Source organism: Topomyia yanbarensis, chromosome 3, assembly GCF_030247195.1.
Source record: "Topomyia yanbarensis strain Yona2022 chromosome 3, ASM3024719v1, whole genome shotgun sequence".
In the NCBI taxonomy this organism is placed as follows: domain Eukaryota; kingdom Metazoa; phylum Arthropoda; class Insecta; order Diptera; family Culicidae; genus Topomyia; species Topomyia yanbarensis.
The window spans coordinates 29,338,106-29,352,936 of NC_080672.1; the positions used below are offsets into that span (position 1 = coordinate 29,338,106).

The 14,831-nt window shown below is 42.1% G+C and overlaps 1 protein-coding gene across 4 annotated transcripts in view; it reads left to right on the plus strand.

The window, feature by feature from the left end:
• The window catches only part of LOC131693625 (calbindin-32), a 237,177-nt gene that overhangs the window by 204,654 nt on the left and 17,692 nt on the right, over positions 1-14,831 (plus strand). For all 4 annotated transcript variants that reach the window (XM_058981585.1, XM_058981587.1, XM_058981586.1 and 1 more), the window contains 2 exons: positions 12,142-12,198; positions 12,295-12,366. In XM_058981585.1, coding sequence (XP_058837568.1) covers positions 12,142-12,198; positions 12,295-12,366 — 129 coding nt within the window. The remainder of the gene's footprint in view (positions 1-12,141; positions 12,199-12,294; positions 12,367-14,831) is intronic.

A 14,831-nucleotide genomic window follows, 5' to 3' on the forward strand; every position in this document is an offset into this window, starting at 1 on the left:
AGAAAGTAAACAAAGAGAGGCTTCATTTGACGTATCCTAACTAGCATAAAATTTGACGTTTTTCTGTTGTTAATATGTTAAATTTCATGCTCTTTTCAATACGTCATATCTCGACAAACATGTCAAATGGTCCTAAGTACAAATGAGAGCCTCTCTTTGTTTACTTACTCTTTCGATTATTACGGCGTCAGCATAAAACTATTCAATATTGTTTCAGGATATATCGAAAAAAGCTGATTTCGACTAGCATATTATGCTAAGAGTTAATGAACAAACGTATAAACGGACGAGTTATTAGTGAAAGAGAAAGTAAACAAAGAGAAACTGTCATTTTCACTTAGGACCATTTGACATGTTTGGCTAGATAGGTTGTCTTCTTCCTCATGGCCATTCTCTAACTAGAGTGCTCTAGTTTGAATACATCTTCTTCTTGGCCTAACTCTAACTAGAGGGCTCTAATCACAACAGAATATATTCGATCATTGCCTATACCAAAATGATGCAGGAGTTGCAGTTCTCTTACCCTGAGTTACTTGAGCTATTTGTAATTCTGTGTTCTGTATCAGCGTTTCCAAAGTGTTCATTTAAACTACTGTCGTAGATTAAACTTGCTATAAACAAATTCTTGGAAACAAATCAAATATTTTTTCCATCTTCCATGAGTTGAAACGCAGACTTTTTGTTTGTTTGTTTATATGAGCTTTACCATCGAATTATTTTTAAATAATTTACAAACGATTTGAAATGATGGTATGCTTGAGATTAGCTCTGGGGGCTTTATTAACTTGATTATCAATGTTAGTAATTCGATAACTTGTGTTAAATATTACATTATAAATGGAAACTAATTCACATTGTTTACCTAAGCATACTGTTATACATACTACGGTGTAGTTATTACCTTGCACGTAACTAAACTCCGAATTATCCTGTATCTTCATTTAAGTTGAACTTTTTGTCATGTTTTCGGACTGTTTGTTGTTTGCATGCTATTTGAAGTCCTTTTGGGTTAACAATTTAAAAAAATCAATTCCAATACCATTTTCAAAGATGGCGATGATCATTTGGTGCGGCTCTTAATTGTGTTTTAAGCTATACGCACACAATGCACCAGGACAGATGTCACACAAAATATTCACTATGGATTTTGTCAAAGACTGCATATCAAAAAGACTGGCAACTCTGTCCAGAATCTGGAGACAGTAACAGCAACGCCACTTGCTGGTAAAGGTAGTACTTCCCATAGAAACGCACACACACACATATACACCTTTACATCAAGCTTCCTACCTTTCACCAATAAAGGCGCTGTAACCTCTGTCGCTTCTCGTTTGTATGGGGGAAGGAAAGAGATATCAGTTTTCTTAACATGTAGTCTTCGATTTTGTTCTAGCTGTTCAAACGCGGCAGCATCAGTGGAATAGGTAGAATAAAATCCACAGTGAATGATTTGTGTGGCGTGTGGCCTGACGCCTCGTGTGCGAAAGTATAATGTAATTAATATTTGTTTTATAGACGCATCGATTCAAAGACTCGTTAGAAAAGTAGCGTTGGATTTCTATTGTTAATAATTTTCTTTATACTGAAGAGAATGACTTATTTTCTACCTTATATAGTCGAATCTTGTTCCAACAATCTGACAGTAAATGTCGAAGTGTATACGAGAACCATGCACAACGGAAAAATAACTAAGATTTTTTTGTTCAAGACTTTAAACCAGTCTTCCCAAATAAACATCGTATGCAATGTTCGCTCTGGTTCTGTGCTCACATTAAACCCACATTTTGTGTACGAACTCGAGCACGCTATTTCGTACCTAAACACGTACACATGGTCGCCTTCACAACCGAACCCCATGTACGTACTCGGTGTGCGTATACACAGGTTCGTGGCACCCGTTTTCTCTTTCTCACTGTCATCATCACTAGCGTTGACTCTTTTTGCCTTGTGTGAATCGTTCTCGTGTACGCACCCGGTGTACGTACACGAATGTTCGAACAAGAGTTTGCACATCGTTCACTTGGGTTCGATGTTCGAGGCGAACCTGTATATCGCGACGAAGTTTGTGTGAGGTTGAACGCCTGCACGAAATTTTGTGCACAGGTACAAACTTGATGATGTGTATGGGACGTCTGCTTTAAACTAGCTTTATAGCTATATTAATGACAATGCTACTACATGTCTCGCATGATCCAACCTCCCAGTAAAGCCAGCCGAAAAATGAGCCTGGCTTTCGCCGGAATTCCGGCTCCAAACACCGACAACCGATTCCGACTCGTTTGTGTCATTTGAGCCGGAGTTCCGCACCGTTTTCCGGTTGGGTTTAACTGGGCAGCAGCAGTGAGAAGAACCACACAACGCAAAATGAAATTATGCATAAAAAACTACTTACTAATGTCGAAAGCTCCGATACCAAGTGAAGCAAGCAGTCGTTGGCGTCTGTCAGAATTATTTTTTGCTTGATGGAACTCGAATTATCGCCTATGCTTATAGAATTGGTCCGTTCTGTACTGTTAAGGGAGTTAAGGTCTATAAATAACGCTTTTTGACACTTTTTTGAGGATGGATTGCAGGAGAACCGTTCATGCGAAGCGGGTGAGACTTTTTGGGTTCGAATCGTTCATTATTAAACTATTGACATGATTTTTAGTGAATTTTTGCGTTTTTTTTCAAAATAACATGAGAATCATAATAGTAAGATGTATGTCGAATTTTCGTCGCCATCGACTCTGACTCAACAGCTGCTGACAATGCAAAGAACAGAGGCTAGCTTGACATCGTATCCATCGAATTCGGTCGCACCTTATGTTATCTTCTTTCAAACCAACGATCAACGTCGGCAATCCTTTTAAAGCTTTAACCCAACAATATCGAATCGACCGTGACCTGAATTTCAAGAGATCACTCAAATCCGCGTAGAGTTTTAGTGCCCAGTCAGAATCAGGAAAAAGAGATTGCTCCTAACAAGCCGGATCAGTACCGCGTCTGTATGCCATCTACCGTTGTGGAAATCGACGGTGTAGTTACGTGGCGGACATCTCTACGACATGATTCGTCTGCCCGTTGGCCTGTTCGTGGCAAATTTAGGTTTGCGCTTCGCTGCAAACACACAGTTTATAAAAATAGAAAGTATCGAGTATCGTCGTTTGTGTATTGTCTAGGATTGCATGTACTGAGTGTTGAAGGGCTGGTGGGTGTCCATTAGACTGCCCAGAAAATGATGAATTTTTGAAAACTCAATCGGCCCACCCCTGAGTCGATTCCTAGTCCCGCCAGGAGTATTTGCACCAAATTTGAAGCAAATCGGACAAGTATAACTACCGGACCAACGTGCCTGAAGTTTGTATGGGATTTGTCAACAATTTACATGGAGAAAACTCACTAGTTCGTATTTTCGTCGGTAGGTTGGACTATATGCATTGTATTATCACTGTAAGTAAAAATAAGAAAGATAATTTAATTGTCCACAACTTTGTCGAAGACTGCTAGTAAATCCGGCTTTGTTAAAAGAAGTTATTAAACTTTTAACGAAGTGATGCCTGAGTCAGTTTTGCATGGGGCCTAGCAGTGCATGGTTGTGTATCAGTACTCGAGTCCCGCGAACTATACATTTTTGTGAAATAAGGGTTAGATTTAGCTGAAAAGTATGCTTACAAGAATTGTAGTAAATAATACGAGTTATGTTTTGGTTAGAAAATTTTAGTTCCACCTGTTACCGCATAGAGGGCGCCACCACTTTTCATAGAATGGAGATAGAGTATTAATATGTTCGGAAGAAATACTGAAAAATACCTGTTCTATAACTTCGTAGAAGACACCAAATTTCTATCTCTCTTTCTTGAAAAGTTAGTGTTGGCGCCCTCTATGCGGTAACATGTAGAACTAAAATTTTCTAATTAAAGCATGACTCGTATTATTTACTATAATTCTTCTGAACATACCGTTGAGCTAAACCTAAGGATTATTTCACAAAAATGTTTAGTTCGTGTGAATCGAGTACTGATACACAACCATGCACTGTTAGGACCCTGGCAAAACTGAATCAGACATCACTTTGTTAAAAGTTTAATAACTTCTTTTAACAAAGCCGGATTTACTAGCAGTCTTCGACAAAGTTGATTATCTTTCTTATTTTCACTTACAGTGATAATATGATGCATACAGTGCCACCTAGCGGCGAAAATGCGAGCTGGTGGGTTTTCTCCATGTAAATTGCTAAAAAATCCCATACAAACTTTAGGCACGTTGGTCCGGTAGTTATACTTGTCCGATTTGCTTCAAATTTGGTGCAAGTACTCCTGGTGGGACTAGGAATCGACTCAGAGGTGGGCCGATAGGGGTCATTTTTTCATCTCTACCAGTGTCCATTTGACGAAAGATACATTTTGGGATCTTTCATATCAATTACTAATCGTACCCGAACCCCAACTCTCCGTCGTGCAATTCCTGCTGTGTTGACGAATGTGAGACTTCTAATCCAACTCTATTATTCGATACTTGTGTGTGTGTCTTCATAGTGCAGAAAAATCTGCAAAAAGACCCGAACAGGGAACGGGGTTGAGGACCACCCTCGACACACTCAAACAACTACTCTTACTGCCGAGCCTGACCCCTCCCCGGCACTACTTTACGGCATTACTTCGATGATGAGTTGTTTATTCGTTCAATAGGGTAGACCACCACTCATCGACACACCACCAGTTTTCGACTATCCGCACAAAGTAGGATATTTCTGTATGGCCGTACGAAAACTAGTTGTCAGTCGAGAATGAGTGCTCTTCACCTAGAAGGATAATCTGGGCGGCCAACTCTAGATTATCTAATTTGCTGAGCCCTTCGGCTCCGGTGTGTAATTCAGTACTACACTTTTTGGAGCCCTTTGGCTCCCTGTCCTGTGCCATTCAGCACCACAACTCCTTTAAGCCCTTTGGCTGACTTCCCATGACGTTTAGCACCACTTCCCCGTTCAGCCTTTCACCTCCCGACTTGTTCGCGACCTACTCGGTCTAGTCCTCGACGATGAACCAAGCCTACTCCGACGGAGAATTCCTCGGCGAGAGAAGTTCTCCCGAAACCGAGCCAACTACCCTGGTACCGAGGCCGATCAGACGATTCCGGTGGAGTAAGGCGTCCCGTTCGTTGGTGCTCCGACTTCCCACCACTGGTAGAATCAGGTCGCAATCTACTTAGTCTAGTCCCCAGCGGTGAATCTAGTTTACGCCGACAGAGAGTTCTCTAGTGAGAGATAGCGGTTCTTCTTCTATTTTAGCAATATTTCTCTCGGGCCAACCGGTAAAGTGCCGTAGTCGGTCCGGCGATTCCAGATGGTGTGTGGCGTTCGGTTCACTGGCGCTCCGACGACCAGTGCCCGGTGCTCTGTCGCGGTCTACTCAACTAGTCCCCGGTGGTGGCTCTAGTCTACTCCGGCAGAGAGTTGCTCGCTGTTCACCATTTTCGCTGTAAGTCGGTTATGATCTGCGTCACCATTCTGTTGACAGCGTGTCCCGTGTTTATGTCGCTTGTCATTCTGTTGAGGATATTATCCGGGTTGATGTCCGGCTCTCCCGCTTCGAGTATCTCTCTGCGTGTCGCTTCGAACCTTGGACATTCAAAGATGCTCCGGTGTCTCCTCAACGTTGTCACCGGTCGTTGATTATCACTCCCAATTGCTTCAGTGAACGCTTCGGTGCCATCACGTGCTCTCCGACATCGAGCTACATGAACCGCCTTGCGGTTGTTGACCAACAAGACCTCCGTCTTGTGGTGAGCTATGTGCAGCTTGATCCCGTTCATCCAGCTATCGATCGCATCTACTGTCTTCTCCGCTTATTCAAGTACCACGGTTAGTGAAACTCACGATGATGATGTTCACTTTCTTTGGGCAGCCGCAATGTCAAAACCCCACGACGCACATCCCGTTCCAAAGAGTTGGACCGAGAATGGAGCCCTGAGGAACGCTTACTTTGACTCGAATTGACCTCTGCCCTTCGTTCGTCTCGTACAGTAGCACTCTTCTCTGGAAGTATCTCTTCAGGATCTGGTATAGATTGTCGGAGACCCTCATTCTATGCAACGGCATTGGCTTCCCAGCAGGCACTGTTAAATTCATTCTTTACATCTATCGTAACCACAGCGCAGTATCGATCTCCTCTTCACTTCTGTTAGGATGCCTTCTCAGCACTCTCGAGCTCTGTCCGAATTGCTTCCACTGTCGATAGTCCTTTGTGAAATCCGATCTGCATCATGGACAGTCCACGCTCACCCTCCGTGCACTTCGTCTGCCTGCTAATGGTGATTCTTTCCAGAAGTTTTCCGCAGGTATCCAGCAGACATATAGGCCTATACGAGGCCGGATCGCCCGGTTACATCCCTAGCTTTGGCAGTAACACCAGCTTCTGCACCCTCCACATTTCGGGGAATTTTCCTTCATCTAGACACTTCTGCAGCACCATCCCGAACATATCCGCATATGCCAGGATCGCAGCTTTCAGCGCCACGTTTGGTATTCCATCCGAACTGGGCCAGTCACCTCAATGCATCTGCGAACTCGTCATCACATGTCAATCGTCCGTGTTTGCTTCTTCTTCTTAGGCGAACGGTGTCGGTAGCAAGGTAGTTGGATTGTACTTCGGGAAGAGACCTTCAACTTCAGCTTACCCGGGCACATTTCATCTGACAACGTCGGACCCTCCATCTGTTGTCGTCTACTTCTTAGCACAGCTTCTTGTGGCAAACTGACTTGCTAAGCCAGATCTCCTGTTTGAAAGCGGCCCTAGCTTCCCGAAATGCCACCATGCGCTCCTCTCGATCTGGCTCTGATCCTGCTCCCTGAGCCCGCCTTCTGGCTCTACGATAAGCATCGCGTAGCGCATTGAGCGCTTCGTTTCACCAGTAAGCTGGACGCAGTCTGTTGCGTGGCTACAGTTTTCGCAGCATTGTGGTGTCACATACCGTCACAATCTTGTTAGATAAACTGCATCAAAGTTCTCGGTCCAACTGTGCGGCCAAAATACCCCACCGAAGAGGTCTTTGTTGAAGACTTTCATCTTCCACTTTCGCTCGCCAGTCATCCTTCTCCGTGCAGAAGCGAGGTTTCGTTGCCCGATACGGTAGTGAATCGCCTGGTGGTCGCTAATGGTATATTTCTCGCATACTCTCCGGTCTATGCCCGCCGTCAGTGAAGGACAGCTGTATGCGACGTCGATGATAGTCTTCCTCCCATCTCTCCGAAATGTGCTAACGAAACCTTCATTGCACAATCGTACGTCTAACTTCGCTAGAGCTTCCTGCAGGAAACACCCTCTTGCGTTGGTTACACTACAGCCTCAATCCACAGCCTAGACATTGAAGTCACCACCAATGACTACCGGCGTGCGGCCGATCAACTGCTTGGCTAATTACTCCTGCATTATGCTGAACTGCTCCGCTGTCCATCTGAGAGGTGCGTAACAGCTACACACGGAGACTTCGTTGATTTTGACGACCACGAAGTCTTTGTATGAGCATTCCACCACTTCTTAAATGAGGAATCTGCCCATAACTTGTATCATAGCCGTTCCTGATCTAGTCGCCACCCAGTTATCGGGAGTCTTGATATGACTCAGATGCTGCGCGGTGTCACAGTGATTCAGATTTATCTGGGTTATCTTCTTTATCGTTGGCTTGCAGTCGCCCTTTTGTAGGCAGGGCGATTGAAGCCACCTGTTTGTTATTGTTCAGCTCGTTTCCGTCCGGTGTAGTGCAAAGCATGCACTTCGGCCTATGCGTGCAGTCTCTCGCAAGATTACTCGTCACTCCGCATTTTCGGCACATCCTGAATCTATCCGGGTCCTATGCAAGCCTCTGTCAAACGTCCAAAGTCCAAATATTTTAAGCATTTCTCCGCTTGTTTATTCACACGTAAGGCGGCTCTCGACTGTCCAACCGTAACTTTGCCTACCTCCAGCGCCACTTCATCAGCGTTGTCCGGTGGACGAATCATTGCTGTCTGTGTTCCTCCGTACCTCTTCTTTAACGGCATCGTCACGTGTGCCTCGCCCAGGTTGCGCTGTTGCTTCAATTCACCTCTTAGCTCGCCTATCGTCGTGATTTCATCCAGGTCCTTACACACAATTACCATCTACGGGTTTAAGTCTTTAACTTCTGCCGCTTCCGTCCAGTGATTTGGTAATAATCTCCAGCATTATCGAGATGTTAATCGAGGGACTCCTTCAACTCGAAGAGCATTTCGCCATTTTGGGTACACCTGGTTCTTTCCTCATTTTCACCCAAATCCCTCAGTTACGGATCTTCTCTACCCTTCTTGAGGATAGCTGCATACATCGTCGCGTCATAAGCTTTAACAAGCATGGCTTCTCCCTTTGGCGCCTTCTTGCGAGCCTCATTGTGCTTTTGCTGCACCTCTTTGTGAGTTCTTTGAGCAACTTAGTACTTCTCTCGGTTTTCGTCTCCATCTATTACGTCGCCATTTAGCTCTCGTTTTAGTTAACCGGTCAGCTGATGATTTCTTGAGCCATTCAGCTCCTGTTTCCGAGAGTCATTCAGTCCCCAGCCTTATTACGACCAACTCGGATAGTCCCCGGTGGTGAACCTACTCTATTTCGACTGAGAGTTCCCCAACGGAGGAATTTCTCCCAACGCCAATACCCGCTTTCATGAGGTATTTAGCTCCCATCTTTATCGAGATCTAATTGGAAATAATTATCCGGCGGTGAAACTACCCTACTCCGACTGAGACTTTCCTGGTGGCGGAATTTCTCTCGGTACCGATGTTCATTCTAAATTAAAATCCACCCTACTGTGTATTCCTCGTTGGTGGATTTATCCCGATCCCGATGCTTGTTTTCGTGAGTCATTCAGCTCCCCGCTTCGTCTCGATCTAGCCGATCTAGTCCTCGGCCATTGATCTAGCCTACTCAACGGGCCAGCCAGTATATGCTGAGGTTTATCCAGCGGTTCCAGGTTGAGCGTAGCTTCCGATTCACTGGCACCCTAAAGACCCACTGCTAGCTGTACTACGCGATCTACCCGGTGGAGTTTGACGTTCGGTTCGCTGGCGCTCCGATGACCAGAACCCGGTGCTACGTCGCACACTACTCAACTGGTCCCCGGCGATGGACCTAATCTACACCGGGCGAGAGTTCCCCGGCGGCGGAATTTCTCCCGAGACTTGATTTGTGGTTTAACTGTGACTTTCTTGCCGGTGGCGCTACAAGAACGAACACAGTCGGGTTCGGGCGATTCGGCAGTGCTGCCACTTTTTCAACTTTTTCGTAGATACTTGTGTAAAGAAAATCTTATATGATGAGCGATCAAGTCGTTACGGATTCATTGATTTCGGTATCAGTATATCTCGGTACTCCGTTCAGCGAAGCTTAGAAAGCATCCTCCGCATTTCCAGGGGAAGTCTGAAAACCTTATCAAATTACTATAATTTGAATGCATTAACAGTTCTACATTTCAAAAATTGGGAAGGTGGTCTCGTCAGGTAAGGTTGGTATTATAAATTGACGAAAGACTACTTTGTGTCAAGGTTTGTTTCAGTATTTCTCGCTAGAGAAAGCTCGAAGGATCGCAAAGCTAATGGAACGATGGGAACGTTGAGCTATCGATACATTTTATCTTTAAAGTTATTGACAAGGCCGTGGTTCACAAGCTTTTCATTTGTAAGCCGTCCTGGGTCGTGTTCAACCACTACACGTTGCCATGCATCTGCAGCGTATCGAGCGTGTAGAAAGACACTGTACTTGAGGCGATGGCTGTCACGACACTGAGAATGTTGTTTGGTCGTAAGTCGAATTTCTTAGCGTTAATGTTTTTCTAGGAACACTTTTCGCGTAAATTATCAACAAATACGCTTTCAATCTTTTTAAGATGCTAGAATATTCATTGTAGTTCTGTGCGAGTAACGATTACGAATCCAAATTTCATCACTTTCGAACCATTTTTTCAAAAGAGTGCTACGTTTCCTACTACCACATGCAGAAGTAAAATCATGGCACATCCGTTACATTCTAATAGCCTTTCAAAAAACACCATTTTCGATAAGGCCATAAAACCAGCCATTCAGCCCATTCGTATTCAAATCATTCTACGCGTCATCGCGGCCACGTATTCAAATTGGCAACCGCTGAGCTGAGTTAACCATCCCGTACCCTCACCAGGGTAGAATAATTTGGGTTAAGGTTCGACTGAATCATAAATCAGGTAGCGGTTGTATTCAATTCAGAAGGCAGAACCGGACGCTTCGTTCACAAACACACATGCGAATCATCAATTTGATGATCAATAAGCATACGGGAAAACCATCGGAAACTTACTCGAGCACGGCAGCATCCGGACCAGACAGTACTGTACTGTATAGGTAGATGTATACACTGTTCGCATAGCTATCAATTGCGCCATCTATTGAATATTGATTGAATTGCTGGTCGAAGCGTCATACATTCATATTCCTACATTTGTGGCCATACGGGTGGGGTGATTTCCCGGATCGAGTGGGTGCTAGAATAGAATTGGGTCCGCGTATTTTTTTGCAATATTACTTCTCTGATCCGATGGGAAATCGTTTTTATAAATTGGATGAAGCTGCGAATTTAAATTGAAATAAAATCGCGCTGCGGTCTGTAATAGAAGCCTTTCCGGCACGTGATTGCTGAGCATATTTGAGTCTTCATATCGAATTGCATTAAGCGTTTAGATATCCAGTTGATTTACGACGGATTGCTTTTCCCGTCGAATATTATCTATATTTTGAATTTTTGAATTTCGAATTGCAGTTTCAGCGTGAATTCCAAAACATGAAAATAATTTTCAACTCTAATCTCTAACGGGATTTGCTGCATCGGAATTATTCTTGAAAAATTTCAAAAATTGCAACCGAGCCGTGGAATTTGCGTTTCGACTGCGTCTCATCAGTACTTAGAGCTAAGCATGCGTCGGATTGTTTGAAGCCAAACAACTCAGTTCCTTCGAAAACGTCAGTAGTATCTTAGTGAGTTTTGATTATTTTTACCATTGTAACTCGAATCTTGTGAATCGTGTAGACAGGGTGTCTCTTATTTTGACTAACGAGACGTCACGCGAAAAGTGGCCAAGCGATTTAAGAAATGTTATCGACGATTAAATTTTTGTTTGTATCGTCGTATTTGGTATTTCTACGATATTATTGTTTGATTTTTTCTCATTCCAGAATTGCTTATCTGATGAAGGTTTCTAAACGATTAATTGTTATCTTTTCTTAACGTGTCATACTGCATGAACCTGATTTTATCTGTGAACAACCGTTCTTTGATCTCATATGCATGTTTAGAATTGAGATCCAAAACCGCTTTCACCCTTTGCACAATTTGCGCGACCACATCCCGCATGTCAAGCCACAAAACCAAACACAAGGCCAACACAATTTTATCTTCTCTGCGAAACATTCTTCATGTTGCATAGTAAATATATCGTGACGCTGCTGCTATCTGATTGTACTGTTTTCTTGTTCATTCGCTATGTAAATAATTACAATCTCTATGTACACATACCCACCTACAATCGTTGTTCGCTATTGTTTTTTTTCTCTCTATCTGCGGTAAAGTTTCCTCTTTTCTTTCATCTCAGCTAGTACCTCTATCTTTCCGGTTTTGTCCACCGTACAAGCTCCGCGCTCGATATGAATGTACATACTGTCATTCCGTTGCGGAAGATGGTTGCCGCCAAGAAAATGTGAACCTCACCGGCAGAAGTAACCGCAAACGCAAACGTGTACAGCCAAACAGACAGTGCAGTTGGAACATCTACCGATGTGTCCTTCTGTTGTTGTGCCGGTCGGTATTAGATTGAAAGTTGATTTTCTTCGTCCTTTCATTCATTTTCCATCTGTTTGATCGTCGTTTAGCATACATATATCTTTTCTCTATAGTTTCTTCTTCTGTTGGCGTTCTTCCTGTTTTGTATCTGAATTGAATCGTTCGGCGAATGAAAAATCGCTGCAGTTGAGCGTTGGAACGTTTTGAATATATACATAGTTCATTGTTTCAAAAAAAAAAAATAGGAAACTTCGTCGGCTTTGTTGGGGGTGCAAGGGGATGTTGCGATGTTTGTACTTGGTTTGTTAATCTATTGCTCTGTCGGTTTGGTTTTTCTTCCTCACAGGGTGCTGCCAAGCTCACGAAGGAGGACATCGAAAAAGTATTTTCGTTGTATGACAGGGTAAGTGTGCTGGTTGGGGAAAAGTACATTTTATTGCGGTGAGGGTGGTGCAGTGCACGTAATTGATATTGAAATTCTGCTTTACTATATTCGTAGGATAACAACGGAGCGATCGAAAATGAGGAACTTCGAGGTTTTCTCAAGGATCTGCTGGAGCTTGTGAAGAAGGTAAAGTAAAATCAGACAGTCTGTAATTGAATTTAATACCGGTCCTGAAAGACAAATTTAAACTGAAAACTGAATCTGATACTTAATTGAAAAGCTGAATATTAAAGTAGAGGTGTTCGCCGTCGCGCCTTCGCCCCACGCTGCCCATTTTAGATAAAAAAATGGTCAGCGCGCCGACAATTTTTACCTGAAATCGGCGACGTGGCGTGGCGACGCACAGTAGCGGATCTTCAAACAAAAGTCGGACAAAACCTAAACTGTTGTCTAATTTGGCTGAAAATCACAACTTAAGCGAATGTCGAGGTACTGAATTCATTTTTGATGTCAAAAGTCCATACAGTGTCATGCAACCTACCTTATGATTGTGATCCCATTTTTATGATAGATTTACTAAATCCATTGTATAACGTGTTGGTTTACTATAGATTTTCTAATTATGTTGAACAAAACACAATGTATGGCGCATGCGCCTCTATAGCAGTAACAAAACTTCAAAATCTCTCTAAAGCCATTTGCGCACCTAGGCGCAGAACGAGACCATGTTATTCGAAAAGCAGATGTAATTTCTTATAGAATATGTAATATGTAACCGTTCCGAAATGTTTCGCCTGATTGTACAGAATACATTCGTGATAAAAGTATTTTTATCTAACGACCTCAAACATAATTAAACAAAAAACTCATATTTGCAAGCAAACTTAGTAAATATATTATAACCGCAAACCAAGTTCTTTCGTTCCCATATAAAATGAAACTAGTTGTGCTCAAATCGGACTTAAAAATCAAAACATGCATTTGAAGTCAACATAGAAATTGTGATTTCGGAAATGAAAATCAATGAAAAGTCTGAACATTACTACTACGTTTAAACTGCTGTTGAAAATCCTGTTCTTATCCAACGATCATAAAATTTTGAATATACATCATTCAACACATGAGAAATTTAAGAAAAATGTAAAATATCATTATTTCAAACATAACTTTTTGAGGTTTTGTCCGGCCACAGTTCTGTATTAAAGCTTAATTTGAAAGCTGAATAGGAAAGATGAATTTCAAACACTGGCGTGCTCCCGAGGGTGTGGAAAGGGAGGATGTGGCTGGGGCCGGGTGTGTGACTCCTCCTAATGTTTCCAGCGATTTTCAGATTATTTTAGGATTTACGATATACATATTGTTTCGTAGCTCCAAATTTCTAACTTTTTCTGTTACTGGCCTAATAAAATTCCATTTAAAATGCTATTATTTCTGACTTCCAGAAATGAAAATCTGTTCCATTGGGACTATACGGTATATCATTAGAATAGTCAAGAATCCAAAGCGCACAAGAATTACTAAAGAAATAAAATAAAATAGGTTTGGTGTTTTGATTTTTGTCTCCTTAAATGATCTGGAACTAATTCAAAATATTCAAAACTCTGATTAAAATGTTTTTCGATATCGCTAAATTTTAACATCATGGAAAATGTGAGCAAGAATTCCGTCTTTAGCGAAAAAGTTCTTGAAAAAACATATCTTTTAACTTCAACTAGAGATTTGCTGAAAACATATAGATAGTTATTTCAGACATTTTTCAGGAATAACGAAGACCTTCTAGAGCTATTGAAAATTCCCATCCGAGATAAATAACAAAATAAAAAAATTTGAATACTACTCTTGTAAGGATGGCGGATTTCTGATCCAACCGAGAGACTGTAATCTGTGAAATAGCAATGTACAGTATCACCCTGGGCATACAGCGAAAGTAGTATCACAATAGCTCACAAATAAGAAAGTTAAGGTCTTGGATTGGGTTGCTAAATCTCCAGATCCTAATCCCATCGAGCATCTGTGGGCCATTCTCAAGAATAAACTACGAGAACAAAACCCAACAAACATGAGGGAGTGTCTTGGACGAATGGGAAAAAATCGAACCAACTGTCTTCCAAAAACTTGTAGAATCCATGCCAGATTGACGCCAAGCAGTGATTCTGGAGAAAAGAGGCCACACGAAATATTGAACATGTGAATAGTTGAGGGTGTGTTCAATTTTTTGTTATTATTTTTATAACATTTTTCTAAATCTTACCCCCACTGAAGGAGAAAACGAAAATACTTTGTTATTTTTTTTACTAAGTGAAATCTTAACAGTTTACAAAACATCCAAGAAATTTTTTTGTGTTATACAAAAGTTTTTAATGAGTCAAAAAAGAGAAGAGTGGGGATTATTTTACATGCTGTATATGCCCTGAATCCCTAGTTTCCGAAATTAGTGATACTCGGAACAAATCCCGTCATAAATTCATTAAAAAAATTCGATTTCGTGAATTGAACGACTTACGTGACCAAGTTCCTGAAATTATGGATAATAATTCTCGTATTCATGCAACTAGTTGTGTTTTCAAAAATCTAGTTCGCACTAAAAATATACATGGTCCAGGGGGGTTATTGTGATTGTTCGCTGGACATCCTTAGTTTTTGTTATGAAT